Source organism: Drosophila gunungcola, chromosome 3R, assembly GCF_025200985.1.
Source record: "Drosophila gunungcola strain Sukarami chromosome 3R, Dgunungcola_SK_2, whole genome shotgun sequence".
NCBI classification, from domain to species: Eukaryota; Metazoa; Arthropoda; class Insecta; order Diptera; family Drosophilidae; genus Drosophila; species Drosophila gunungcola.
In genome coordinates, this window is record NC_069139.1 from 26,460,640 (window position 1) to 26,487,264 (window position 26,625).

General features: G+C 42.4%; 6 protein-coding genes across 6 annotated transcripts; 1 reads left to right on the top strand and 5 right to left on the bottom strand.

Moving 5' to 3' along the window:
* The first annotated feature begins 2,216 nt into the window (after positions 1 to 2,216).
* LOC128262773 (uncharacterized) lies at positions 2,217 to 3,393 on the top strand. Its single transcript, XM_052997287.1, has one exon. The coding sequence runs from the start codon at positions 2,314 to 2,316 to the stop codon at positions 3,214 to 3,216; it is 903 nt and encodes a 300-aa protein (XP_052853247.1). The 5' UTR covers positions 2,217 to 2,313; the 3' UTR covers positions 3,217 to 3,393.
* A 628-nt stretch (positions 3,394 to 4,021) lies between these two features.
* Positions 4,022 to 5,207, bottom strand: LOC128262624 (uncharacterized). Its single transcript, XM_052996997.1, has 3 exons — positions 4,790 to 5,207; positions 4,380 to 4,531; positions 4,022 to 4,315 (listed from the first exon to the last, which is right to left on the bottom strand). The coding sequence occupies exons 1-3, from the start codon at positions 5,205 to 5,207 to the stop codon at positions 4,022 to 4,024; spliced, it is 864 nt and encodes a 287-aa protein (XP_052852957.1).
* Positions 5,208 to 5,810: 603 nt separating this feature from the next.
* On the bottom strand, positions 5,811 to 7,430 carry LOC128262613 (uncharacterized). Its single transcript, XM_052996986.1, has 2 exons — positions 6,961 to 7,430; positions 5,811 to 6,445 (listed from the first exon to the last, which is right to left on the bottom strand). Exons 1-2 carry the CDS (start codon positions 7,418 to 7,420, stop codon positions 5,811 to 5,813), a joined length of 1,095 nt encoding a protein of 364 aa, XP_052852946.1. The 5' UTR covers positions 7,421 to 7,430.
* A 2,023-nt stretch (positions 7,431 to 9,453) lies between these two features.
* LOC128257061 (uncharacterized) lies at positions 9,454 to 11,481 on the bottom strand. Its single transcript, XM_052987867.1, has 3 exons — positions 11,136 to 11,481; positions 10,800 to 11,055; positions 9,454 to 10,269 (listed from the first exon to the last, which is right to left on the bottom strand). The coding sequence occupies exons 1-3, from the start codon at positions 11,268 to 11,270 to the stop codon at positions 9,959 to 9,961; spliced, it is 702 nt and encodes a 233-aa protein (XP_052843827.1). The 5' UTR covers positions 11,271 to 11,481; the 3' UTR covers positions 9,454 to 9,958.
* A 4,325-nt stretch (positions 11,482 to 15,806) lies between these two features.
* On the bottom strand, positions 15,807 to 17,632 carry LOC128264726 (uncharacterized). Its single transcript, XM_053000378.1, has 2 exons — positions 17,040 to 17,632; positions 15,807 to 16,393 (listed from the first exon to the last, which is right to left on the bottom strand). Exons 1-2 carry the CDS (start codon positions 17,505 to 17,507, stop codon positions 16,037 to 16,039), a joined length of 825 nt encoding a protein of 274 aa, XP_052856338.1. The 5' UTR covers positions 17,508 to 17,632; the 3' UTR covers positions 15,807 to 16,036.
* A 4,610-nt stretch (positions 17,633 to 22,242) lies between these two features.
* On the bottom strand, positions 22,243 to 25,005 carry LOC128264719 (uncharacterized). Its single transcript, XM_053000365.1, has one exon. The coding sequence runs from the start codon at positions 24,781 to 24,783 to the stop codon at positions 23,917 to 23,919; it is 867 nt and encodes a 288-aa protein (XP_052856325.1). The 5' UTR covers positions 24,784 to 25,005; the 3' UTR covers positions 22,243 to 23,916.
* Positions 25,006 to 26,625: the final 1,620 nt, after the last annotated feature.

The window sequence follows — 26,625 nt, forward strand, 5'->3', positions numbered from 1 at the left end:
TCAAAAATTGTTTTCTAAAACATAGAAATTTGCTTTTGACTTTTGAAAATCGTCTACGATTAAGATTTTTGGGCGATTTTGTCTATGTTCCAGAAATAAGGTTTTTTAAATATAGATTTTTGGGCGATTTTGTCTATGTTCCAGAAATAAGGTTTTTTAAATATAGACCTAAATTTGTCTAAAACATAAAAATTATTTTCTATATTTAAGAAAAAGGAGTTTCTAAAAAATACCTTTAACCCTCTGGGTGGGGAGCGGTCTGATTGCCTAATTTCATATCTGTTATTTTGTACTATATTAATTTTTTTATGTGTCCACCCTCATGAACCCGCTCTCTGTAACTGGAATGAAAGGAAAGGAAATATGCTAAATTTTAATGTTATGAAAGAAAAGGGAAAAACAAACTTACTTATTTTTCATGCCAAGATGGCATGAACCGAGGACCTTTGGATTCGTAAACGCATTAGCACAACTTTGTGCAAATCCCATATAAAAATTCAAAGAGAAAATAATAAAAAATATAAAATTCAATAAAATTGCATTTGCTAACTAGTCTTTCGAAAGTCAGCCCAGTAAATAATAAATAGAAAAACAGAACATTTCCAAAAATAAATAGAAACATATAAATGTTAATTGGGGGATTTGAGCCCGGGTCTAATCTAGCTACGCAATGTTTGATTTTCCAAGACATTAACCTCCTAGGCTCAACAATTTACAAAAGTCTTTTTTAATTATAAGGAATTATTTTTTTAATTTTAGAAATAAATAATAGAAAATAATTTATATATTATAGAAAATTAGATTTCTATATATGTAAAACTGTATCTTAACTTAATTAAGAAGAGCCAAGTGTAGAAATTATTTTTAAACGTTGGAAATAAAATGGTTTTCTTTATTAAAGAAAAACATTCCTTTAATGTAGCAACGCTAAATTTACATGGTGGGAATTATACCGTCTATAATCCTTCATGGCACAATAATTTTATACTTTCCTCTCATTGTACGTGTGATTATTCCAATTCGTGCCAGGATAATTCGTGGCTGCCACTTCATTAAATTTCCTTCTGCTGGCGACACATTTCGCTGTGGTTCTATAATTTTCCACCCAATCAGCATTCATTTCGGTTTCGATGCGCTTGCCTAATAAATATGTATGCCCAAATCTTTGCGTGTGCAATCGAAAGCCCAAGAAAGGTGGAGATCTCGGCTCTCGCCGATGAAAGTGGGCGTCGAAGGTGGTGGTGGTTAAAAATATTATTAAGCCGAGCCACCGGTATAAAGACAGCAATAATTGCCGAGATCTGCTAATTACGGCAATGAGCAATGAAATTGGCCCCCTACAGCCAGCCTGCCGATTGCACTAAATCTGCAGCGAAGCTTTGCTTGAGTTTTGGTGCCTGGCTCGCAGGCTGTTGCCAGCTGCCGACTGCACTCATCATGCATACTACGCTCTGAATAGCCACCATCTGTATCTATTGTTGCACTGAGAAAAAGCTTCGGTCGGAAATGACAAAAACATTTATTTTATTTGACATTGAAATCTATAAAAAATAGCTGCAGGACAACAAGAAATATAGCTTTGTTTGGATTGACCCGAAAAATATTTGTTTTACACATATGTTGCACAAAATTTTTACATTTTCAACTTTATAAATGAAATTAGCTACTCTTAAATTTGTATAAACATATTTTTTACTTGTATGCACAATAGTGGTTTCTTGTAAAAACTTTTTTTTTTGCCGATTTGTTGTTTTATTAACTTAATAATAATAAGAGTTGTTATAAGAATGTCATTTTATTTGTCGAGTATTTCTTTAAGACTTCTTAAATACAAAACTTTAAAATATACGCAATATTATGTTTTCTGCAATGTAACTCCTTATATTCCATTACAAAAAATTCGCGTTTTTTTTGCGATCTCTGACTAGTTTAAATAAATAAAATAAAGGTCTTAAAATTGTTAACTGGAGTTATATTTGATGTCTGTTAGGTCGAATTTAAAAAAAAAACATGTTCAAGCTTACTTCGCTTATGTTCACTTTTTCCAACTGGTAAATACATTTATGTGTACTTTAAATATTCGTAATTACATGATAGTTTTTGTTCAGTGCATTGGTGCTGCCGGCAAAAGCAAAACTGGCTGCAACGGCTGCCTGGCTAATTGTGGCAAGGTGAAGTGTATAAATTTGGCGGACAAACTGGCGCACAAGATCAGTTGGTTAAGAGATTTGCCAGCAGCTGCAGCAAGACGGCGAATTGGGAGAAGCACGATCACAAGTGAGATCACAAGGATTGGGATTGGACACGCACAGAATGGATTCGCGACTGGGTCTGCTCATAGCCCTGCTGCTGGCGGCCTTTCAGGCCTTTGCTCTGGAAGCGCCGACGAATTCCAGTTCCACGGAGAGCGGCCTTCTGCGGACGGTGCGTCATGTGTACGGACAGTGTGCGGACAGCGAGGACATCTTCTGGTGCTGCAAGATCCAGGGCGCCCGCCTGCTGGGCCGCGCCCTCAAGGTGCAGCAACTGGGGATCGTGGATGGCGTGAGCTTGGTGCGGCGCGAGTCCTCCGGCCAGGAAACGCGCAGTGGCCGCTCCAGCTTGGCCGAAAGCCAGCTGAGCAACCGCGACCTGGAGCACATGTCCGGGAAGAGCTTGGATGCCCTGCTGCTGGAGCGCTTCCTCAACTTCGTGCACAGCCACCAGCTGCAGGTGAACCTGCCGCGCTTGCTGCGCTTTGGCGAGCGAAATGGCCAGGACTGGCTGCAGCACCTGCTCGGTTTCTTCCTGCCCGCCAGCGAGAGCGAGGGTCGCAAGAAGAAGGACGACAAGAAGTATCTGGGGCCCTTCATCGCCGCCGTCCTGCTGAAGACGGCCATCCTGAAGATGGCCTACCACTCGATCGCCATCGTGGCGGGCAAGGCGCTGATTGTGGGCAAGATCGCCCTGATTATCAGCGCCATCATTGGGCTAAAGAAGCTGGTGGGCCACGACGGCGGCGAGAAGACCACCTACGAGATCGTCAAGCACCCGCAGGTGCAGCAGAGCCACACCTACTCGTCCAGCCACCAGGGCGAGTACGACACGGGCGGCCACGATAGCGGATCCTATCACCGCAGCATCGACGACGAGATGATGATGCAGGACAAGGCCTATCAGGCCTGGATGCCCCAGGTGAGCGCCTCCGCCTCGCCCGCCGCCCATGGGTCACGATAAGTGTCGCAGAGGTTGTCCCGGGGTCAGCTGCTCTACAACCAAAGATCCCAAGAACCCCCGCTTAGTCCAATCTATATGAAATTGTATTTACACTCGACAGCCCTCCAGTTTAAGTTTAGTTATCGTAGTTATTATGTTATTACCACAGAGCATTAAAGAACATTAAAAGAATAGTGTTTCAAGGTCGCAGTTTGTTTCCGTTTTTGATGTGGGAGGAAAAATAAACAAGTGTTTTCTTGTTTTTTCAATTATGACGTGGCTTTTAAATAAACATGCTCATATCATTTTTTTTACACAAGTTTAGAATGCAAATCAGAAATAAGCATGTAGAAGATGAGCCCTATTAATGGCCATTTTTAATCAAACAAAAGAATACAAAATGTGATTTCATTAAATGAAAAATAACGTAAATACCAGAGATGATGAACTATATGATTTGCCAAATTTCTTAATAAGCCTAATTCGTCATAATCAAGTGAGCTTGGGGCTGCACAAAACTTATGTTTCCCTGTATAATCCGAAGAACTTGTTCTTATTTCTCAACGTCGTTCTCAGTAACATATTTAAGAACTGTGTATATGTAAGTAAAAGTAAAATGGTCAAACAAAAATAATTTGTATTTTCATAGTACATCCTTGTGAAACTTAAGATCTTTACTAAGATACAGAAGTCTACCATATTTTGATAACAAAAATAGTTACTACATGATCTTTGTAATTTATAACAAAATCTTAGTTTTATTGGCTTTTGTATTTTACATGTATAGAAAGAAGTGGGATATGGACACTCAACCGAGTGTCTGATCCTATAGAAAACCTCGTGAGGGTTTGGTGGCCTCCGAACGTGGCTGTTGTGGGGCGGACTCCGCCTGATGCAGGCGGCGCTTCAGGGGCTCCATCTGGTAGGCCTGGTAGACCTCCGTTTGGCCGCCCAGTGGGGGCTCCTCCAGCTGCTCCAGCTGCGAGGAGGCGTAGTCGTGGGTGGGCATGCTGCGGTGCCAGCCGCTGCTCTCATGGCTCGAATGCACCACCACGTGCTCCGTGCCACCGCCGCCGCCGCCACTACCACTGTGGCCAGTCGAGCCCTTTTTTAGACTGCCCTGCGGAGAGAAGCGTAGCGCCAACAATTTGGAAAGAACTGTTCTAGAGACTCATTCTACTCACCAGCAGCGAGATGACCAGGGCGATCTTGGCCATAATGAAGGCGGAGCCGGCGATGAGGATGACCTTGCCCAGGAACATTTGGGCCAGAGTGGCCATCATGATCATGCCGCCCATCATGGCCATGTGCTTGTCTTTGTCCTTCTTTTTGCGACCTGTTTTTTTGGAGCAGTTTTTATTTTTATTTTTCTTTTTTGTATACTTGTCTTTCTTCTTTTTTTTCTTTGATTTTTTCTTTTTCTTAGGTTTTTTCATCTTAGACTTGTTCTTTTTCTTAGATTTTTTCTTCTTCTTCTTCTTAGACTTTTTCTTTTTTTTCTGCTTATCTTTATCATAGGTTGATGCATGCACTTCGAAACTACCAAATCCTCCTATCAACTTATCGACTTTATCATCTACGCCCGCATAAGTACCTTGATCGAGGCCCAGTTCGCTGCCAAAGTCGTCGATGGCGTTCGAAATGGTCAGCTGCCGTGGAAGCTGAAATCGCAGAGCTCTACCCTGGACCAACTCCATTAGTTTTCCCGGTAATCCAGTGTCCATCCGCCTCCGCTCCTGATTGTTAAGCCTGTCCAGTGGTTCAATGCTCAGATAATCGCTGATCTGCCAGGTGCTGTTATCCTTAGTGGCACCATCCAGCAATCGCTCGCTTTCGGACCCCAGACACTCCCACACCTCCAAACCTCCCAGACAATGGGCTATAATCCTGCCCAGGCTGCGGGGACTCCACTGGACAGGGGACGTTTCGAAGGATGTTTCATTTCGTATATGGCTTAAAGCCAGGACCGAACTGCCCAGAATTACGCACTGCAGCAATAGCACCAGCCACATGTTCCAAACTAAGCCAACTTCACTAAAACGAAACTGCTTTAAGCGCTTCTTGAACCACAAATAACCGAGGCACTTGCTCTGCCCTGCTTATTTATAATGCCTTGATATTTTTCGGGGGTAGCAATTAACGCGCTTGTCAAAGCACGACACTGCTTTCTTGATAGGAATCAAATAGAAATGTTTTCAGAAGTTTGCCCGCTGAACCCTGACCTAACGAAAACTGAAACCAAATTTTTCGGCTAGATTAACTTTCATTTTTGAAAAGCACTCACTAAGTTTGGCTACTTACAGCTTAGATACACTACGAAAAATGTGTTGAATTATTAAGTTAAAAGTTATTAAATTTAATTTATTTGCGAAAACATCCTAGTTTTACCGTTATCAAAAACATACGAGACTTGCAAGTTCGTAAATATACTTAAAGAAAAACTGTAATATGTTGACAAGATTATTTATTTATAAATATGCATTTCTTATATTAATTACTAAGTAATATTTTCTAATGATAAAATACCTTAAGCTCTTGCTTCAAAATGTCTTGAGGACCATAGCTTCAGCAAGAAAAACCTAAAATGCGATTTTTTGTTGAGTGTAAATGGTGGCCTACAGCGATCTCACGTCCACCGCCTGCCAGCCCTTCATTCCTTGGGGGTCCTGAAAGTTTCTCATCAGGAGCTCTCCCTCCTGCTCCGCACTGGCTGCCGCCAATAGTTTGTTACTTGGCCTGCGTTGGTTTTCAAAGTCGTAGAAGCGGTCTTGGGTGGTTGCCTTGGGCTTGGTATTGGTTGGTGGTGCCTGCACCGGCGTTTCTGCCGCTCGTGGCTGCTCGAATCTCACCTTCCGCTCACTGCGACGGTACGGCGATGTCTCATGCACATCGTACTGGTGGTGAAGCTCGTCCTGGCCTTGTCCAAAGACCGTAGTTTTTCCCGGAAAAAGGCCCACTGGTCGGTGGCCATGAAATCCGCCACCGAAACCAAAGTTTGAGCCGCCAAAGCTGCCGAAATTACCACCTCCAAATCCCCCGCCAAAGCCACCGAAACCTCCCAATCCGCCCAGTGAGCCCATGATGCCGCCCAGGCCCAAAAAGCTGCTCACATATATGGCCAACTTAACCAAAAACAGTGACTTTTTGAGGAGCAGACATATGCCAGCAAACAGCAGGGGAACCAGAGCAACCAGATTGAACTTAAGGCCCAACAGGAAGGGCAGTAAATACTGTTTGGCTAAAAGACGACCTGAAAAGATATACAAGTACTTTCAGAATAGTGATTTGAAAAGATTTTTTAGACCTTTTAATTTTATTGAATTAAATGTTTAATACTTACAACCAGAGAAAAAGGGCATTACATAGTTTTAATGTAACATTGGTTTTAAAAATAAACTAAAACCATGGTAATGTAATGTTCAACTTATTTAATTGTTTTATTCAACAGAAAAATTGTAGATTTCAATATTTTTTATTTTAAATCTTAATTTGTTCATACTTAAAAATAAAAGTGTAAAGACTTTAATTTACATAAAACTCCTCTTGACGTAAAAAACTTCCGAAAATATTTACCTCAAACTGAAAATATTTGGATTTGCCATGTTTTTTCCCTGGGTGTATAGTTTTTTATTATATATTTATATATATTTCAAAATTATATATTTTTACATGTTTGCTTTTAAGCAATAATTCACAATTATTTGGGTCAATATTTTTAAAAGTATATACGTATGAGTCCTTGCCAAGATTTCAGTTAATCCTTACCCGTTGGTGGTTCCTCGAATCCAAATTGACGATCTCCCTGCCCAGCTCCATCAAGGACGAACTCAGCCACACTGTTCGCATCCGCAGTGGGACCAATTTTGAACATGAGACCGGGATAAATGCCATCCATGTGCCACTCGAGACTGCGTTGACCCATAACGGCGCCAGCATTTTCAAGAATCCCTCGAAAGTCCACTGGATCTGTGTCGAGAACATTGGCCAGAGATCTAACTGCGGGTGTTTCACTTTTCACTGTCACTAAATCGTCCACGAATCGAATGTTATCGCTCTCATCCAGTCTCTGGATGAAGTTCAGGGCAGAGCGGCCCAAACATTCACTTAGCTGTGGTTTCTGCGAACCACGAACACACTGCTTGAACTCCGAACTCATGCCGGAAAAGTCACTGCCAATCACTTGCTGGAAACTGACCAGGAGCCAAAATAAGTCCAGTCGCGACATGTTGGTCAAGTGTTTCGATCTCATCTGAGCCCGCTGGCCAACTGACCCCTGGGTTTTATATCCGCCATCCCCATCTTGTTATACAATAATCAACAGGTCTTTTGGCCAAATCTGCTCCCATTCAGTTAACGCGCTGCTTTTTGCACATGGCCCAATAACGGAAATTGTTTTACATCAACGCCAAGTGGCAGCTCTTCGTCTTCGTCTGTATCTGCTTCTTGGCTTATTTAAGCCGGCATGGTCATGGTCAGTGCACACGACCCAAAGCCGCGTCGACTGGTGGCCAATTTTTCGCACATCTCGGCCATTATGCAAGGGGTTATTGTTATTCCACAGAAATTATGAAATACTCGCAGGCGCCACCGTTCGGACCGCTCGGAAAATCTACAATTACCAATGCTAATGCCAGTCCATTAAATAAACGGTGACGCTTAGGGAATTACCAGAAATGTTCCATCGCTTAGGCAGAAAAACTTGAAATTTAGCTGCAAGTCAATTAACAAAACAAACAAGCGGAAAAGGGGGGAAAATAAATATTTTTCTATTGGAAATACCTACGCTTGGTATTCAGCAGGTATGGTGAATTATATATTAAAAAAAATATATATAATATAAAAAAAACTATTTTGGAGCTAAAATTCTTATAGACAAAATGTATGTGTGTTTAAAATAAAAACAAAATATTTTGATACAATTTTAAAACTACATACAACCATGCAATGAGTAAGTCAACAAATTAAAATTTCTATTTTAAGTTTTTGTTTATTTTATAACCATTTCAAAAGAATCTTTTATGTTTAACTTTTAAATATTATTATTTAACAACCAAATTTGGATCTTGGTATATCAACTTTTTCTAATAATATCTTTTACAGCATATTTATTAAAGAGTATAAAAATGTTGTTCATAATCCGCATGAGGCAGAGGAAAGCCTCGGCCAACTTTTAGGCTGTTTTACTAAAAGCTTTAAACTCTGGCTTGGTGATGCCAGCACGTCATGAGATTCGACTGAAATAGCTTAAGCGAAAAGGTAAAGTCGCGCTCTTAGCAGGTGGAAAAATTTGAATACCCCCCTGAGAAAGTCTCTGACTTTTTAACACCCCAAGACCTTTCGCGAACTTACCAAATTCCCGACTCCACTGAGCAACATGAGCAGACAAGCGACCAGATAAAGTTTTTGGAAACTCAGACACCTCCCAAGCCATACCCTCCGCCTAGACAAATTTCAGGGAATTTCATCCTTAGATTTATAGATAAATCTCGGCGGTTGTCGCCGGCAACTTTTGAAATTTTGTAAAAGTTTTGTTTCGTTTCATTCGTTTTATTGAAGGTGGCGAGCAATGGCCGACAGCTAATAAATTTCCAATTGCAAAGCGCAGCGACAAAAAAGAAATTGTATTAATAAACACTTTCACCGCCAATACTTGAAATTCACGGCCAGTTGCCTGCAGTTGTTTACAAATAGTTAACAACGTAAAAAAGCCATTCGAGGTGGCCTGCAGACCTTTTGGCCATTTTGAGCGTTTTGTCGGCTTTGGCCATTTATATGTCGAATGCCGAATGCCGATGCCGTCGGGCCATAAATTGCAGCTGCGGGGCGTGCTCCCAGTTCACGTTCCCATCCATACACCATACACCATACAACATACACCACACACACCCAATTTGCTTGGGGCGTACGTGTTGCACTGCGAATGCAAAAAAAAGCAGGTCGCAACTTTCATTAGATTTTCCCGAGATGTGAGCAAGTTTCTGGAGCGACATCGGATACTACATAAAATAGTAGTAGTAGTAGTAGTAGTAGTAGTAGTAGCAGTAGTAGCAGTAGTAGTATGTAGTATGTGCAGGCGATGAGTGACCGAGGCGGAGGCTTCTCCACGCCTGGGTGGCTCAAGTGAAATCCGGCGATCTTGCTCCGTGATTTGTGTGTCGCCCATGCAATTGATATCGCTGGCCTCGTTCGCTTTGGCCGGTGAAAGAGTGAAAGCATTTCGCGGCGTATGAGTGATATTTCATTGAAACACTTAAGACGTCGGTTCGAGATAAATGCGGCATTGCTTTTATTGATTTGTGTGAAGGGGCTTGGCCAAGGGGGCTAATACCCGCGCCTAGCTGTAGTTTAGAGTTAGGCAGTTTAGTTTAATAGTTTAGTTTAGGTTGAGTTGAGTCAGGTAGTAAGCGTAGAGTTTTGAGGCAGTGGCCAACAGTAAAGCTCTGAGTATTAATACAAAAGTTAGCATTCATTTTAAGATTAGGATTAAACGACGACGCCAGGTCAGCCCCTCGGCTGCAGCCCCCAGCTGATTGTTTCTTAGACCTATTTGCTGTGGGCTCTGAGCTCTACATTCTGTTTTCTATTTCTCTTGATGGCGCCTTACTATGTGTGAGTGTGTGTGTGTGTGTGTAAGCCTGGCATGAACTATGCTATACAAATAAATTAAATAAATAGAATAAATTAGACGGCCCTCCGAGTATTGCACTGATGGTTGCCTCAGCATTCAGCATTCAATTATTTGGCAAATCAAGTAGCTTCCAGCTTATTGCTTATACGCCGCGTAGGCCAGCTGTTGGGCTTGCGAGTCCTCCACGGGCAGCGAACGTCCATAGCTGTGCTCGTGCTCGTAGTGCGGGTGCGCCACCACCTCGTAATTCTCCTTCTTGGACTCCAGCAGCTTCTTCAGCCCAATGATGCCGGACAGCAGCAGGGCGATCTTGCCGATGACCAGGGCCTTGAAGGAGATCAGGGCCAGGAAGCCGATGGCCAAAGGCAGCAGGGCGGCCATCTTCAGCTTGAAGAGCATCAACAGGGGCATCAGGTACTTCTTCTTCTCCTTCTTCTTGCCACGAGCTGCGGAAAAGGGAGGAGCAGAGATTGGGATTACTTTCGCTGGAGCGGACCGAGCTGACCGCTCATTAGCAACTGGAGCACAGATAATTAGCCAGCGAACAGGATCGACCGCTTTCTATGTGGCTGCGTTTAGAAATCGGAAATTGCACTCGCTGCGCTGCGCACAAAAAGAAAGTAAGCCTCGCTAACTGGCTGACTAAAGTGCAATTAATAGGCAACTATCTGCCGGATAACCACATAACCAGATAACCAGATAACCAGCTGCTAATGCACCGCTATTTGGCTGGATGGCTGGATGGCAGGATGACCTCGATATGGCGGCAACTTAACAGTGAAAACAGGATTTAAGCCAGAGCCATCTGCCCGAACTGGTCGCCTGCATTACTAACCCAAATTGGCCATGACTTGGCCAGACCAGACCAGACCAGAGCAGACCAGACCAGAGCAGACCAGACCAGAGCAGACCAGACCAGAGCAGACCAGAACGGCAGTTCTGATGGCTTGACAAAACTGTCTAGATAGATACTCACATTCCTCGAGGGCGCGCTGCATGTCCTGGATGGAGTCCTTGGGCACCTTGAACTGCAGCGTGTGTGTGCCGAAGAAGCGGGCCACGCGCTCCACCAGCAGGGAGTCCACCTCGGCCTCCCTGGCCTCCACCTCCTCGGGCAGCTGCATGTCGTTGAGGGAACGACCCACCGGGATCTCATCGGTTTTCACCAGGGCAATGCCCTCAGTCAGCCGCACATCTCCGTTTTCGGTGTCGAAATAGTGCAGGGCGCGCTCCTTTTTTTGGGAAGGGGGGTTGACAATATTATTTTTTGTTTTATTCTGACTAAAGACTTCTCACTTCTGAGTTCTTTTACCTTCATGCACAGGACCATCGAGCGCTCGCCGCAATCCTTGACCATTTTGAGGGCGCTGGTCAGCAGGCTGTCCGCTTCCGAGGCAGCCGCCGCCGTGGAGGCGATCAGCGCAAACAGGCACACAAACTTAAACATGCTGCTGGATGGATGGGTATTTCCTCTTCGGGTTTCGCACTTAAACACTTGACACTGGCTCGCAGATTCGATATCCTGCCACTTCCTGCCGATTCGGGATATGCGGAATATTCGGGATATTGTGTTGTGTGTTCACTTGATTGAGTGCACTGCGCTCGATTGGCGTGTTCGATCTGTCGGTCAGAAGGCAACCGGTAAACTGTGGCTAGAAGACGCACGCGGATCGAGTTTTATTCCCGGCCAGCAGAGCAGCGGCAGCGCTGGCCAGCAGCGTCGACAACGGCAAACGACAACGACAACGACAACTTTAGCGGTCCGAACCCCTGGCCCACCTTCCCCCTGCGTTGCCCAGCCGACACACAGTAGCCGAGCTTAGAATTTAAATAAACAACCCGACGAACCTGGCCAGGTTGGCTGTTGCTGCTTGCTGTGCAGCCGAAGTCCACAAGTCGCAGTCGAAGTGGCCATCGAAGGCGCAGCAGAGACACCTGGACATGGACAGGTGCGTCGCAGTCGGCAGAGCTTGGCAGTTGTTGTTTGTCAACACACTTCGGCGGCAGTTAGCCGTTTGCTGTATGCTGTTTGCCTGCCACAGGCAGCAGGCCAATTGTGTTGGGACAATAAACTGATCGGCCAGCTCTTGAATATTGAATTTACTCGGATTAAGTCTGTAAAATTGAAACTGAGGGAAATTTGCAGTCCTCTGGCACAGTGATAAATCCGACATTCATAAATCTTTTATGTCAAACAAAAAGCCAGAGTTTCAGTATCGAATTTAATTGCATTAAGTCCGTAGGGTTGAAATTTAAGGAAAGTTGTTAAGCCTAAAGCCAGGAAAGTGATAGAAAAAGCTCTGTTTGGACTATTCCCCCCTTCTACATTAATAAATCATTCAGGATAAATAAACAATTTAAATCCTAGTATTGAGTTTAATTGGATTACAGCTTTCAAAATTAATTTGAGCGAAACCAGCAGTTTGGGCACTTGCCCAGAAATCGTTGGAAGACTATTTCCCTCCCTTGAAAAAGTGATAAATGTTAATAAATCCTTCAAAAGCTTACAGCAGGACAGATAATATATAAGGCAGCATTTAAATATCGCATTTAGTTGGATTAAGTTTTTATTTTAGGGCAGTTGGCAAAAAAGTATTGAAAAAACATAAATATATAAAAACAAACAATTGAAATGAATGTATCAAAATATCCTTATCTGGCTTTCTGGCCTCTTCTAAAACACAAACAAAAAATCTCAATGAAAAAGGAAAAGGCAACGAATTTGAGTGAAATAACAATAATAAAAAATAATTAAAAACAAGTATAACGACCAAATGCAAGTAATATTTTTACTATTTAAGTAAACTTAAATGAAATGTAAGAAGGCTACCCATACTGTAAATTTTACTGTATTTTTATAATCTTTTAGTTTAACACTTAATTAACTAGAAAAAATGGAATTTTTCAGTTTTGTTATTTGACAAGGTAATTTTGGAAGGAGCATAGTTTTAAGTGATATAAAATCAAATCATATCATGCATTTTAATTAGCTTTAAAGTGAGTTCTTACTATTCTTTATTCTTTTAACACTCAATGGCTAACCACTTTTAAAACATTGTGGCAACTATAAAATATTTTATACCATCGACTAACTGTGTGCTTTGAAATAAAGAGTCTGGTTAGCAATGCTCAGAATAATAAAGTAAAGTAAGTAAAATAAATTTGTATGCTTACATCATGCACGTGCTAGCATGTTCTGAGTAATAATTACAAAGTTTATGAGCTGTAAAGCAGTTAAGGTATTCAAGGCACCTTTGAGGCGCCACCTGATGATGGCACACTTTCGGGGCAGAGTGAGTCTCGGATGCAGCAGAAAGTGCTGCAGTGGTTCCATTTCAAATTGCAGTTAGCCACACACACACCCAGACACACACACTCACACACTCATACGTAGGTAATGTCGACGGGGGTGGGCGGTGGGTGGTTAATCAAGAGCGCCATTTAAGACGGCCGTCGATGGTCGAAAGCAACCGCCACTCGAATTGGAGTAAAATAGAAAATTAACTAGTTTGCTGGAGCTGCGGCGGCTGGTGGAAGAAATTTCACTTTAATTTTGCTTTTTATTTATGTGTTTGTTTGTGCCTCTAGCGGGCATCTCGCATAATGTATCTGCAGTTTTGTATGCCAATCCGATCGCCGACAGTTGCACAGAGAGTCTCGCACTCGCACTCGAGAGTTTCATTGGCATTATGTCGCTTTAATTTGCAGCACTCGAAAATTGCCACACGTCGTAGCGGCTGCTTCTCGTCTCATCGCCTCATCGCCTCATCGCTCTATCCATCGTCCAGCCAACGTTCAGCCATCGTTTGCCGGTAATTTACGCATTAGACAAGTGCCCCGAAAGAAAGCTGCGCCGCAGATTTGCATGCTGCCCGAAACAACCTCATAGAAAATAAAACACCACACTCGCATCTAGATGCAAAGCCACTCGACATTTTGTAGACGACTATCCAAAGCGGCAACATGAGCCCAAAATCCGTTGATGGAATATGTAAATGACCTGCACGTGGACATGATGGATGTGACCGCCATTGTCACCAAGCGATGTGCGTCTCCCAATGCCCTTTAAAAAAAGCCAATCACTTATTTTAACTAAATATTAAAACTAAATGTTTTAAAAATTAATAATTTTCCTTTAAAATGATTATTAATTTATAGTAAATATATTTTAAATCCTATTTTATATCGATAACATTTTAGGGCTAACTTAATCTCCCGTTTTAGTTGTGTAATTTATTTAATTAATAAAAAATGCATTGAGAATATTTTCATAAATCTATATTCTCCTTAAAATTTATATAAATAATTTCAATAAACTGATTTAAATATGATTATTCGATTTTTGTAAATTGAGGTTACACTGTCTTTCAATTAAATGTCATTTAATTTTTTTATTAGTTAATTGCATGTATCTGAATCTCCTACAAATAATATTTTAAAGTGAATACCCTTTATTAATCTCAAAAAGAGTATTCTAAAGTCGAAAAAATGTTTGTAGCTAAATTCGACTGTATGTTAAGTTTGTGCGTGTGCAATGAAAGTGAAAAAGTAATTTCATTGCTAACATTTTATACAATTAAAACTATGGCACTTCAAACATTGTGTGATGCAATGTTAAACTAATCTGGGATTTCGAGTTATGGTCAAATAGTAAAAAGGCACAAGTTATTTTTTATTCACTGAAAAGAGATAAGTAATAGGATTTTAATTTGATGGCAAGGCTTGTTAGCCAGATTTTATGAACTGAGTATTTTCCATAATTCTGTTCACTTCACTTCCGTTGAGTGTGCTCAATTAATTTGCAAGCCATCTCCTGATGCCCCACCCTCGTGCTCATCTGCGGCCATTTCGCCGGCTGACCCAAATCTTCATGCGAAATATTCGCTCTAGAGATAACGCCAAACTTGAAGCATCGCACATTCAAGGCAAACAATCCCCAATTTCGGCCCCACCCGCTCAGCCCCAACCCTTCTCGGAGGCATCTTCGAATTTGACACCTTTTCAAAGTTTCACTTTCATTCCGCTTGGCTGGAATGGAATTCCGGGTGGCGGCTCAGCTCCGGCTTTGGTTTACAGCTCCGGCGTTGTTTACATGCCGCTGCCCTGGTGCGCTTGGGTAATTCTCAATTAATGAAAGTCCCAGGCCCATGACGTCAGTAGTGCGCCGGCAAAGGGCACCCACAACCAAATGGCCGAGGGGCCTGGGAATGTCGTTGGCCAAGTTCAATGTTCTACACTGAGCAGCTCATTATTATTTTGCGCACTGGCCCAAAAGTGAAATTGTCGCATACCAACGTAGCCAGCCGCAACAATGGTCTGTGGAGAGGCTAGCAAATCGTCGAGGTAGTTTTATCTTTGAATATTGCATTGGGAAAACGCAAGTCAACACAAAACTTGAGCTCAACACAACCTGAAAGAAAATTTATTAAAGTCATGTCAAATTTATTAACAATTTTTTTCAATTTAAAAGTAGGAAGGATACTTCATGTTTTTTACAAACTCAACAAGTAAATGCTTGAGGAGTAGGCATACGTTCAAGTTATGTATAAGGTCGCTAAAACAATAAGCAATAACCTAAAAAAAAAACTTTGATAAGAATATAATAAAATAGTAGATTTCTTACACAACATCGTTTGTTCTTGTTCCAGATACTTGCAACTTGGAAAATAAATATACAAATTTTTAGAAATAAACAACCATAAATTTTATAGATTTATTTAAAAAAATTCTTGTTTTTGCTTTAATAACTTACTTACATTACCTGTGTGGGTGCTCAAATATTTCCTAAATACTACAAAAACTAATTCACGAAGACGCCACTATTATTTCGACCGCAGTTGTAAGTAGTTGAGTTTGGTAGAAAGCGAAGCAGCTTCGTCTGCCATTTTTGGCACGCACGTAAGCTCGTTTCAATAAAACTGTAATTGTTATTATAAATTCATTTTTAGGGAGCGGCCGTGACACATAAAATAAATGCTCTTGATGCGGTTTTCGGGTAGCAGAATTTACTATATTTAATTAACGCTTACTTAAACCTAACACACACATTTAGTTCGTTAAATTAATGATCGATTAGGCAAATTAAACTAGACATTAGTCAGACAGTTCGTGCGGCGCTCGATTCTTTGGTTCACTCTCCACAATCCCTCTCGAATTTCCCATCTTCTCCAGCTTCTCCTTCCACTTCTCCGTTTCCCAAATGCAAATGCGAGCTCACAGGCTCTTGGCGCTGCCCGCCGACTCCTTGGCCGCCGGCTTCCAGCCACTGTAGGCGGTGTCCAATTCCCGGCCCCAGCCGGAATGGCCGCCCGAGGAGACGACCACCTCGTGGGAGGACTCCTTGCCGCCGCCGCCCCCACTCAGCAGCTTCTTGATGCCGATGATCGAGGCCAGGACCAGGGCCAGCTTGGACACGATCAGCGCCTTGCCCGCCAGCATGGCCAGGGCTCCGTAGGCCAGGGGCACGATGGTGCCGCCCAGCAGCAGGGGGATCATGATCATGGCGCCGTTGCCCTTCTTCTCCTTCTTCTTGCGACCCTCCACCGAATTTGCCTCGGAGTCAAATTTAACCTGAGAAAAAATGACAAATTAGTATAAGTTCTAAAATAGAAAGAGTTTTGTGCTAAATATGTGTCAATAAAATGTCCAACAACATAATTAATTGGATAGGGGTAGCGAACAATGATATATAGACATATAATAAATTGGATGTTTACCATTGTCAGACCAATATTATTAAATTACTACACTTAATAAAAGAAAACAATTATATTTATATGTTGAGTATTTGTAACAACATTCTCAGCAATTTTATAATAACAAAATGTGTTATTTAATTAAAGAAGTAGGATTGCCTACGAGTAATGTTAGATACTTATTTTCGTTGCATCTAAAATATTTCACTAAGGTTGTTTTAATTTTTTTCAAAATTAAATAAATTATTGATAATAAAAAGTGTTATTTAATTAAAGAAGTAGGATTGCTTATGAGTAATATTGGATACTTATTTTCGTTGCATCTAAAATATTTAACCAAAAATTGTATTATTTTTTGAAAAATTAAGACATTTTCACTTATTAAAATGGAACCAGATTTCAAATTTTTTTGAATTGTACCTCGTTAAGTTTCACAGTTTTTCATCCTAGTTGCTCTGAAACTTTGGTTTCGACTTTTCACATTTTGTTCATGCTTTTGGTTAGTTTCTATCCATTCTCACCTGCAGAGTGTGGTCCTGTAGAAAGTTGCCCACCCGCTTCAGTATCATGTTGTTCAGCACCTGCTCCTTGGCGTCCACGCTTCTGGGCAAGACGGCTTCAATGTCCTGCTCGCTGATGGGAGCTCGTTTTGAATCCTCATTCGCTCCACCGGAACTCACGAACTGAATGCCCTCCGTCAGCGGCAAAGTCTTGGCCGAACGGAAGGCCTTTTCCAGGCCAGTTAGCAGCTTGACCTTGAGGCAAACAGACATATTGTCGCCCGTGCACTGCTGGTAGATGCGGTAAACCATCGACATGTCCTTCCAGAAGCCCGTGGAACCCAGTACGGGACCACTGGCCTGGTGCTTGGGACCCAAACTCAGGCTGTTTGGGTTCTGGTTCTGGTGCTGGTAGCTGGCACTGCGTGCACTTGAGAGCCAACAGAAGACGATCATCAGGGCCGCCACATGCCACACGTACTTGATCATTACTGGGCTGAATGTTGCTGTTCGATGCTGGACGAGAAGAGGATCCTTGGCCGATCCTTGGGATGAGGCATAAACTGGAGTGAAGACGCCGGGCGCAGCTCTTTGGTTGCTCAACTGAGTGCTGGCCGGTGGATCTTATGCATTTTATACCTGAGCCGGCCAAATCGCATGTCGGCTGGCTGCCTGAAATTGAAAAACACAAAAACACACGCTTTGTCTTAGTCTAAATATCACGGCAATTAGCCAGATGCTGTTGGCCAGTGGAGCTGCGCTTTCGTGATTTCGCTGCGAAAGCTGCCGAAATGCAGTTTCGTTTACAATTATATCCCCACTTTTCAGTTCGTTCTAAGCTATTGAGCTCGTGCGTGACTGCCGTTGGCATTTGCCATTCTTCTCTGTCTTTGCACCCGACTTACTAGACCATGAACATATGCATTTTCGGTTTTTTTTTTCAGTCTTTGGGGGCAAATTCACTGTCGTCACCCAATTTGGCCAAAACTTTTCTTTTTCTTATGCACATGGGCAAATTAAATTTTCTGTTGCCTACTTTTTGCTGCCGACGGAAAAAAGTGGGGCTCTTAATACGAAAGAGTTAAGACACGAACTCAATTGCACTCAACGAAAATCATAAAAAGCATAAAATCTTACCTTATTCGGTTTTGCGATACGGCCAATAGATGGCGCGAACCATAATTGAAAAAAATCAGTGGGTAGCGATGAGATGTCAAGAACGCTGGCAACGCTTAGTGACTAGCGCATTAATTTATAAGTTCCAAACTTGTAGCGTTAGGATGAAATTTTATAATACATACAAATAAAAAATACAAATACGCCGGAGTTCTCGGGGGTCTGATTTTGGTCAGGAGGCTTTATAGCGCCTCTTACGCACTTTGGCATAAGAGGCTTGGCATACGCCAATAAGGGCGAAACTTTTAAGGAAATCGACACCGAAAAATAACAGAAAAAACAGAGATATTCAGGAAAAACTGCGAATGTTTTGTTTGTCGGTCTGGCAGCACTCGGCTTTCCACATGGGTAAAAAAGGCGTCATGAAAAAGAATATACTCAAGCACCCACGGCAATACTTTTCACACGCGGAACTAGTGTTGGGACTAAAAATATTGCGAAAAACTGGCTTTAGTTTCACTAATACTTTTGAGTCCTGAATTTATACAGCAAATTTATAATTATATGCTTATAATGTAATATAGGTCCCAATAAATTGTTGAAGCTAGATTAGCATCACTAATGAATTTAAAATGCTGTTTTACAACGAAAGTTATTTTGATTTTTATAAAACCAAAGGTTATACAATTATTAAATATTTATTACACCGCTAACCATTTTCAAAATAATTAACATGCAGCCTTAAAATAATCGTGTTTTAGGTGGGGCCATCTACCCCCATTTTTAAATAAACTTGCGCTGCGTGGGCATAACAAGAATCTAGCTTTTATAACTTCCGAGATCTCGAAGTTCATACGGACAGTCAGTCAGACGGACAAACAGACGGACATGTGTAGATTGACTCGGCTATTGATCTTGATTAAGAATATATAAACCATATAGCGACATATTTTTCAACGAATACAATATACCCTTTTACTTCGCGAGTAACAGGTATAAAAATGTAAAGCTTTCAGCGGAAGAACAAGCACTTTGTATTTATCTATTGCCACTTTTCTGCAGAACAAGGTGAATTTTATTTGTAGTTTTTTGTTTAAAACTTTGAGTGTTTTAGGGTATTGTTATCGTTGGAAAATTGATTAAAATGTTTCTTATTTAAAGAAAACAATTATTAAAATAAAACAACGCCATAATGACCGAAAAACAACAATTTTAATATTTAAACGCGCCTTGCTAAATTACATTTTATTTACTTATGAAGTATTTGAGTACATACAAAAGGAATTAAGATATGCATGACTTTAAACATAAAGTGTTGGATTGCTTGTTTTTATTGCGATTTCGAATGGAATTAGCTTAAAATGTTGCTTTAATTAATAATAAAGACAACTGTTTGAGAAACCTTGCAACCGAAAGATTTTAATATATCCTGCCTCATTTTGTATACTTGTGTTTCCTTATGGACGGTATGGTATTTAAATTTTAGTCAGCATTTTGCATCGAAAAGTAGCAGACATTAAAGAGCATTTTTTAATTTGTATCATCGGCTTATTTAATCTAGACATGTTCGTCTCTCCGATTCCATACTAAAATTGCACTTTCATTTGAAAACATGTTGTCAATCAAACAATCTTTTCGAAAAATTTCGAGTCCATAATTGCAAACAGCTATTAATAAAAATAGTTATTTTCGGAAATGTCCAATACTTCGGCCATTAGAAGTTCGTTAAAAGCTTTCTGGCAATAAATTAAATCAAGAGACCTAAATGTTGATCCTAAGTCAAAGCAACTGCAGTACACAAATGGACTCAACGGCTTAATCGCTTGGCAACATAGCGATAATCGCAATTAGGCTGCAATGCAAATTGAGCCGCTAATCAAAGTCCTCACGCAATGGCAACATAACCGCTGAGGCGGCAATGCAACTGCCGTTCGATAATTACGAGCGATTGTTGCTTACTGCGCAGCGTAATTTAAATTGACCACTAACACCGCACCGGCAGTAGAAGCGGCAGCAAATCAAGCGTGTCGGGAAAACGCTCGAGTGACCAAAACTGTTTCACGGCTTGGCGGGGCTCGTGGCCAATTAACTTTCATTTAATCAAAATCAAAGGCAATGAGAGCTGGCAAATGCGCTCAGTTGGTTTAATGGCCGGTGAGCAAAACTGCGCCAACAATTGGTGTAATCATAAATTCAGATGCGTGTTTTGTCTGTCGAGTGACGAGTGTGGGAAAAACGTGCTGGAGCGGAAAATGATGATGGCAGTGGCGGTAATGCCGGGCGCCTAATAATATTATTAGTCGGGCAGGCATTTTGGCTCTTCATTTCGCTTATTTTCATTTTTGATGAATTTTTTTTTCAGGTTTCTGGCAGTCGTTTTGCCGTCTTCTTGCTGGAAAGCGCAGTGCTGCAAGGCCGACAATCAACTTTGGCTTCGGGACCGCCCCTGGTTGATGTCTACGTTCTGGTGACCTGCTTTCGGGGCCCAAACTCGTTTTCATTTCGCTGAACATTCTGCACACGTTGCGACGACGCCCTTGCAGGCATCCCCCCAACCCCCAAAGTCCCTCCCCCAGTCTCTCCCCCAGTTGACAGTGAAATTGGTCACAAATTGGCCACTCTGCACGATTCTCCTTCGCAGCTCTCCTTACCTCTTCTTATGAATTATTGCAAATTTTGTGGTTTCTTACCTGCTTTTTCAGAATGTGAAATTGGTGGCGAGGCAGCTGGTGGTGCAGCACAGTTCAGTGCTCAGGTGATGCTGATGCTGATGCCGATGCCGCACCAGTTTGGCTGCCGCCAAGGCGCCATTTCTCTAGCGGCACAACCTTTGCTCGCTCCAAATCATTGAGTGGGGCTTTCGTTTTGGTTACCCGATTTGCATATACTACCATGTTTAGCAGCAGCAGTTAACGAAATTTATCAGAATCGAGTATAGGCTGGATAGTAGCCGAAGAACGTTAACAATTTTGTTAAACGGTTGTGGACTTTGTGGGACAAGCGGCTGAATAAGGTGAAATGGGTATGGCTTAAAAGGTATATTGTTTTGTTCCTGTTTGCTGAAGATTGATTTGAGTATTCCAATGTTTATAAAACAAAGTGCTTGAATATTATTAAAAAAATTAATCAAACACCTTTTTTTATAAATTTATTGTAATTAAAGCAAAATCAAGTGTTTGGAGCTTTAAAATCGTGTTGAAATGTGTAAAAATGTGTTTCTCCCTCTATTTCGACAATTATTTGCCTTTTGTACTTACCCATTTTAAATTTCTCCGGCAAGTGGGACTCTCCGTCCGAATATTAAAACGAAAACACCCCAAAGCTAAAAAGCCCGTATAATCCCATGTAAATCTCGTAAATGGGTATTTCCTAAACCCCGGCTGACATTTGGTGGCACCAAGCGGTCTCTTTGAGTTAATTTCCAACCGAGCGTAGCCGTAGCCTAAAATTTTCGTAATTTCCTTTTGATTAAGTGAGCGGCGTTGGCCACGAAAACACTGACAGTGGTCAGTCAATGTTTGCTCAAGCTTGGCAGCTGCTCAAATGAGTTGTTAACATTAATGCGCATTAACCTGTCTTTTGTTTTCGCCCGGGCATTCGTTGGTCAGCGGCAGCGGCAGCGGCCGCATTTAGAGCGGCTTGGAAAACGCTTTTTTGGTCTTGGCCATGTGCCACAATTTCTAAGACTTTTCACTGCAATCGCGGTTGTTCGGGGCTCGAGGTTTGAGCTGCTGTTTGGGTTTCCTAACTGTTTACTTTCACTGTCGGTGGCTCATGTTGCGGTTGCCGTTGCCGTTGTTGGTGCCGTTGCCATCGGAAGCCAGCGGGATTGTATTGGGTTTTCGTTAGCCTGTCTCGGCCAGTCCCGACTCATAATTATTTACACCTATTAACGGGCAAATCTTTGAAATTCGCTGGGGCAACTGGGTCGCAAATCAATTTCACTTGAATCGAATCGAAACGAAATGAAACGAAATGAAAGCATTTCGACCCAAGATGGACTTGTCAACGGCCAGTTTTCGTCGTTGTTTTGGAATTATGCATAAAGCTTTCGGTTTTGTCGTTTCGCTTTCACCCCGTGGTATGCCATAAATTATAGAGACTTGTCTTGATTTTTCATTGATTTTTTATTTATTAATCTTCCTTGCTTGTTGTGTCTTGTGTTTTTTTCAACGTTTTTTTGTGTATTGTTTTTCATCATTTTTTTTCGTTAATGACATGCATATGTGACAGAGATATAGGGGGTATTGTAATCTATGGAATTTACATTCTTTTGTGAGTGAGTTTTGTGATCTGTGTGAGTTGCCCACATCTGCAGCTTCACGCTTCTTCTTCGTCAACATCATCATCATCATCATCATCAACATCATCATGATTATCATCAACATCATCTTACTACTGTGGCCGGAGTTATAGTTGTGAAAGCGCCGTACGACTTTGCTTAAAATATTTAAATTAAAGTAGACGACGTGCTGGCGACTCGAAACTTGCGCCCGCTGGCTAGAGAGCCCTCCAAATGTCACAAACAAGGTATTTTTAAGTTGATAATTAAAAATCTGTTTCGGTCCACAGCGCAGGCGAGCCCGACACCAATCGGGCCGACAAGCGGTTCGAGTCGCGCGGGTGCACAAAGTACGCTTAAGGAGTTAAAATATTGAAAAAAAATATTTTCACTAATGTTAGGGAGCTGGGCGTGGCGTGTGCATGTGTGAGCAGAGTAGTGGGTCTGTTTTTTTGGGAAAGTAGAGCGCTAGAAAGTGACAGATGCAGGACGGCGAAAGAGATGGCAGATAGGAGAAATGAGAAATGAGAAAGTTGAAGAGTCGAAGTGGAAGTAGAGTGTCGAATGTCGACTGTCGAGTGAGGAAATAGTGGCTCAAAGGTAGACCAGAGCCGGAAAATGAGTTCAGTTTGGTGTGGCGTACGTGTGTTCGGAGACCTATGGCAAGTGATGGCATGCGAATGACCAAAACTATTACTCAGTTGAAGGCGAGAAATGAAGCACAGTTCAGAAAGATTGAGGAAGTCAGGTGGAGAAGTGATAGATCGAGTAGAGTTAGAGGTAGAGCTAGTGGGAGTTAAAGCTAATAGTAGGCATGCTTGTTGCTGGTGTTGTTGTTGTTGTATTGTAAGACTAGATTTGCATGTGAAGAACAGAGTTTTGAGTATAGAGTATAGAGTACAGATATAGGTTGTAGAGTTAAGATTTGTACGTTGCTCCGATTGCATGGCAATCCTACAGAGTTTTGGTATAGGCAGTATACAGTTATAGCGATGGAAGCACAGATAAAGAGAGATGGATAAAATAGATGCAGATGCAGATGCAGATTAGATATAGATATAGAGACTGAGAGATGAGAGTGCATTAGATATGGATGCAGTGGCTGATGGTTCGGGGCAGTGCTGTGCGAGCTTAGACTTAAGGCTGAGTATTTGCAACTTGTGGGGTAACTCTCGCTGGCCGCTCTTTTTACAAACTTAACTTTAGCTTCATCAGTTTTAACAACTAACATATATGGTTCTGATATTCTGGTTTCTGTCCGGTTTAACATTATGTGTTATGCGTGTGCTTGTGGTTCATTCTTTTTCGTTTTCATTGCTTGGAGAAATAAATAAGATAAATTAAATTAATAAATTAATTAAAACGAACGATAAATAATGTGTGTTCCTCTTCGAAAGTCGGAGAGTCGTCAAGTCGTCGAGTCTTCTTTTTTCGCGATTCTGATTCTTCTTCTTGAGTGAGTTTGTGTGACGGTGTCGGTGTCGGTGTCGATGCTGTGACTTAGGCCTGCACGGGCTTCTGGGCACCGTAGGCCAGGTCCTGGGCATCGATGGAGCGGCCCCAGCCGCCGTGTCCACTGCTGCCGTAGGAGGCCGAGGAGGCTCCGGCGTCGGCGCTGTAGCCGCTGCCATACGAGTCGTGGCTCGTCGAGTGGCTGCTGCTGTGGTGCGGGTGGGCCACCACCTCGTAGGTCACGTGCTTCTCCTGCGACAGCAGCTTCTTCAGGCCGATCACGGCGGAGAGGACGAGGGCGATCTTACCAATCAGCAGGGCCTTGCCGGCGATCAGGGCGATGGCGCCAAGCAGCAGGGGCAGCAGGGCGGCGGCCTTCAGGGCGACCAGGGCCAGGATGGGGCCCAGGATCTTGGCGGCCTTCTTCTTCTTGCCGCGGCTCTCCTCGGGGGCGTTGGGGTCGTTGGAGCCGAACAGCGACTCGGAGGCGTCCTCCAAAGCACGGCCCGTCGAGCTGACCGCCTGCACAATGTCGGCGCCCTTCAGCTCCACCTTGATGGTGTGCGAGTTGAGGAAACTGCTGATGCGGTTCAGGGCCAGGGACTCGAAAGACTCGTCGCCGGAGATAGAGCGGGCCGCCTCCTGCTGGGGGGCGTCCGGCGAGCGGACCACGGTCACGCCCTCGGTCAGGGCGAACTGGTCGCGGGCGCCCAGCACCTTGTCCACGAAGCTGAACAGCTTGTACTTCACGCACGACACACTGTCCTTGCGCAGACAGTCGCTGTAGATGCTATCCATAATGTCATTCTCGCCGCCGATGGCGTTGCGGGCGTGGCCGCGCGTCTCCTCAGCGGGAAGGGCGGCGCTCAGGGCGACCAGACACAAGACACCGAAAGTAACTTTATGGCTTGCCATTTTGCGGTTTGTTGTTTTTTGTTTGCTGTTGTTCTTGCACGGTTTTCGATTGGTGTTCTTTTCGATAGTCCTTTTCGGATCCACACTACACTTTCACGTAGTTCGGCGGCGAACGCACTTTCTCTTGGGTGGAAAACTGTATTTTTTGTGTGTTTTTCGGTCTTGGCTCACTGCTGCTGCCGTGTAGCTGCTCAGACGGTTAAGGATTGAATGATACAATTTTCCACCGCACACGACAACTTATATACGGCGGCAGTGGCAGCGACTTCGGCATCGGCATGCTCATCTGCTGCGAAAGCATTTCTCCGCCCCACCCATCCCCTGGTCCCACACCAGCAGTTCCCCCAAACTAGTCGTGCAAGTTTCTCGCCTAAGTCTTTCGTTTGGCCGGCCAACGGTAATGCGCAGTCAGCGTCGGCTGCGACGTCGCCAGCGCTGCAGCAGCAACAACAGCAGCAACAACAGCAGCAACAGCAGCAGCTGGAAAAGCATTGTTACTGTAATTTGTAAGCTGTCGCTGCCGCTGCGACTGCCGCTGCGACTGCCGCTGCGACTGCCGCTGCGCTGCTTTCGCCCGAAGTTCATGTAACATTGTCAACAGTCGCAGCCTCCTGCCGATGGGAAACCGAAGCCAGTGAAACAACCAAAAACAACAACCACTGGCAGCTACTTAACTTTTACCCACCGCGGTGGAGAGCGGTCCAAAAAGTGCCGAAAATCGCAGTCGTAATCTTAATTGTCTGGGCATTAATTGAAAATGAGTTTTTGTAAAAGTAAGTAAAAGCATTTCCCTTTCAAGCGCAGTCGAGCTGTTGAAGCGAATGGCACAGGTGAATAGAACGGTGGTTTTACATATACAGATGACTATTATTCGAAAAACGGAATATTTAATTGTAGAGTAAATGTGTTTAAAAAAAAACCTTACATTTTCTTATTTCCATGTTTTATCTTTATTTCAACAAAATCTTAATTTAATGTTGAATTTGAAGTATTTGATTTCGATTTTAAATGCCAAAAATATTACTTGTCTATCAAGAATACAACAGTTAAATATTATTCATTATTAGTCTGCCAAGTAAATAAATTGACTTTTAAATAGTTTTCTACATACATTTTTTACCTATTGTAATCTAGTAAAATACTTTGCATTTAAAAATATGATCTTTAACAAATGTTTAAATTGCATAAACCTTGAATAAACAAAAAAACTATATATACTATATATATATACTAAGAAGCCGGAAGATAATAATAAAACATTCTTATTAAATTATTTAAATTAATTTTCGGATATCTTAGTACTTTACATTTTCACAAAGACTATTTAAATAACAGTTTCATTTCAGTATCCCATAATTTTGCATCTATGAAATTGATTATTTATTTTAAGAACCAATGATGATTTTCAATATTATTCATCGAACCAGGACAAGATTAGATTTCTGAGCTTGCTAAAAAATGTCGAGGGTAAATAAAGACGACAGTGATAAATTCATATCGCTCATTATTTTTCTCTGTGTGTGGTCATTAGATATTCTGAATAAAACCCGATCACGTTCTGAGGGCAGAATATCTATGCCAAAACCAAGTCAGCGGCCAGACACGAATAGCAGTGACAGGCCAATAATAATAATCATAACCCCATTCAGAAAAGGGAAAGTCGCGGATACATCTGCGAGAAATGTGTGGTATGCGGGGTCTGCCCTTCTTCGCGATGGATGTGCAAATTTTATGCGTTGTCAAATAAGATGTGGCCAAAACAAACAGCAGCCATGGCCAACTGGCCAAAGACACCAGTGGCGTCCAGCAGGCTGAGTTATCGACGGCAAACACCAGTAGCGC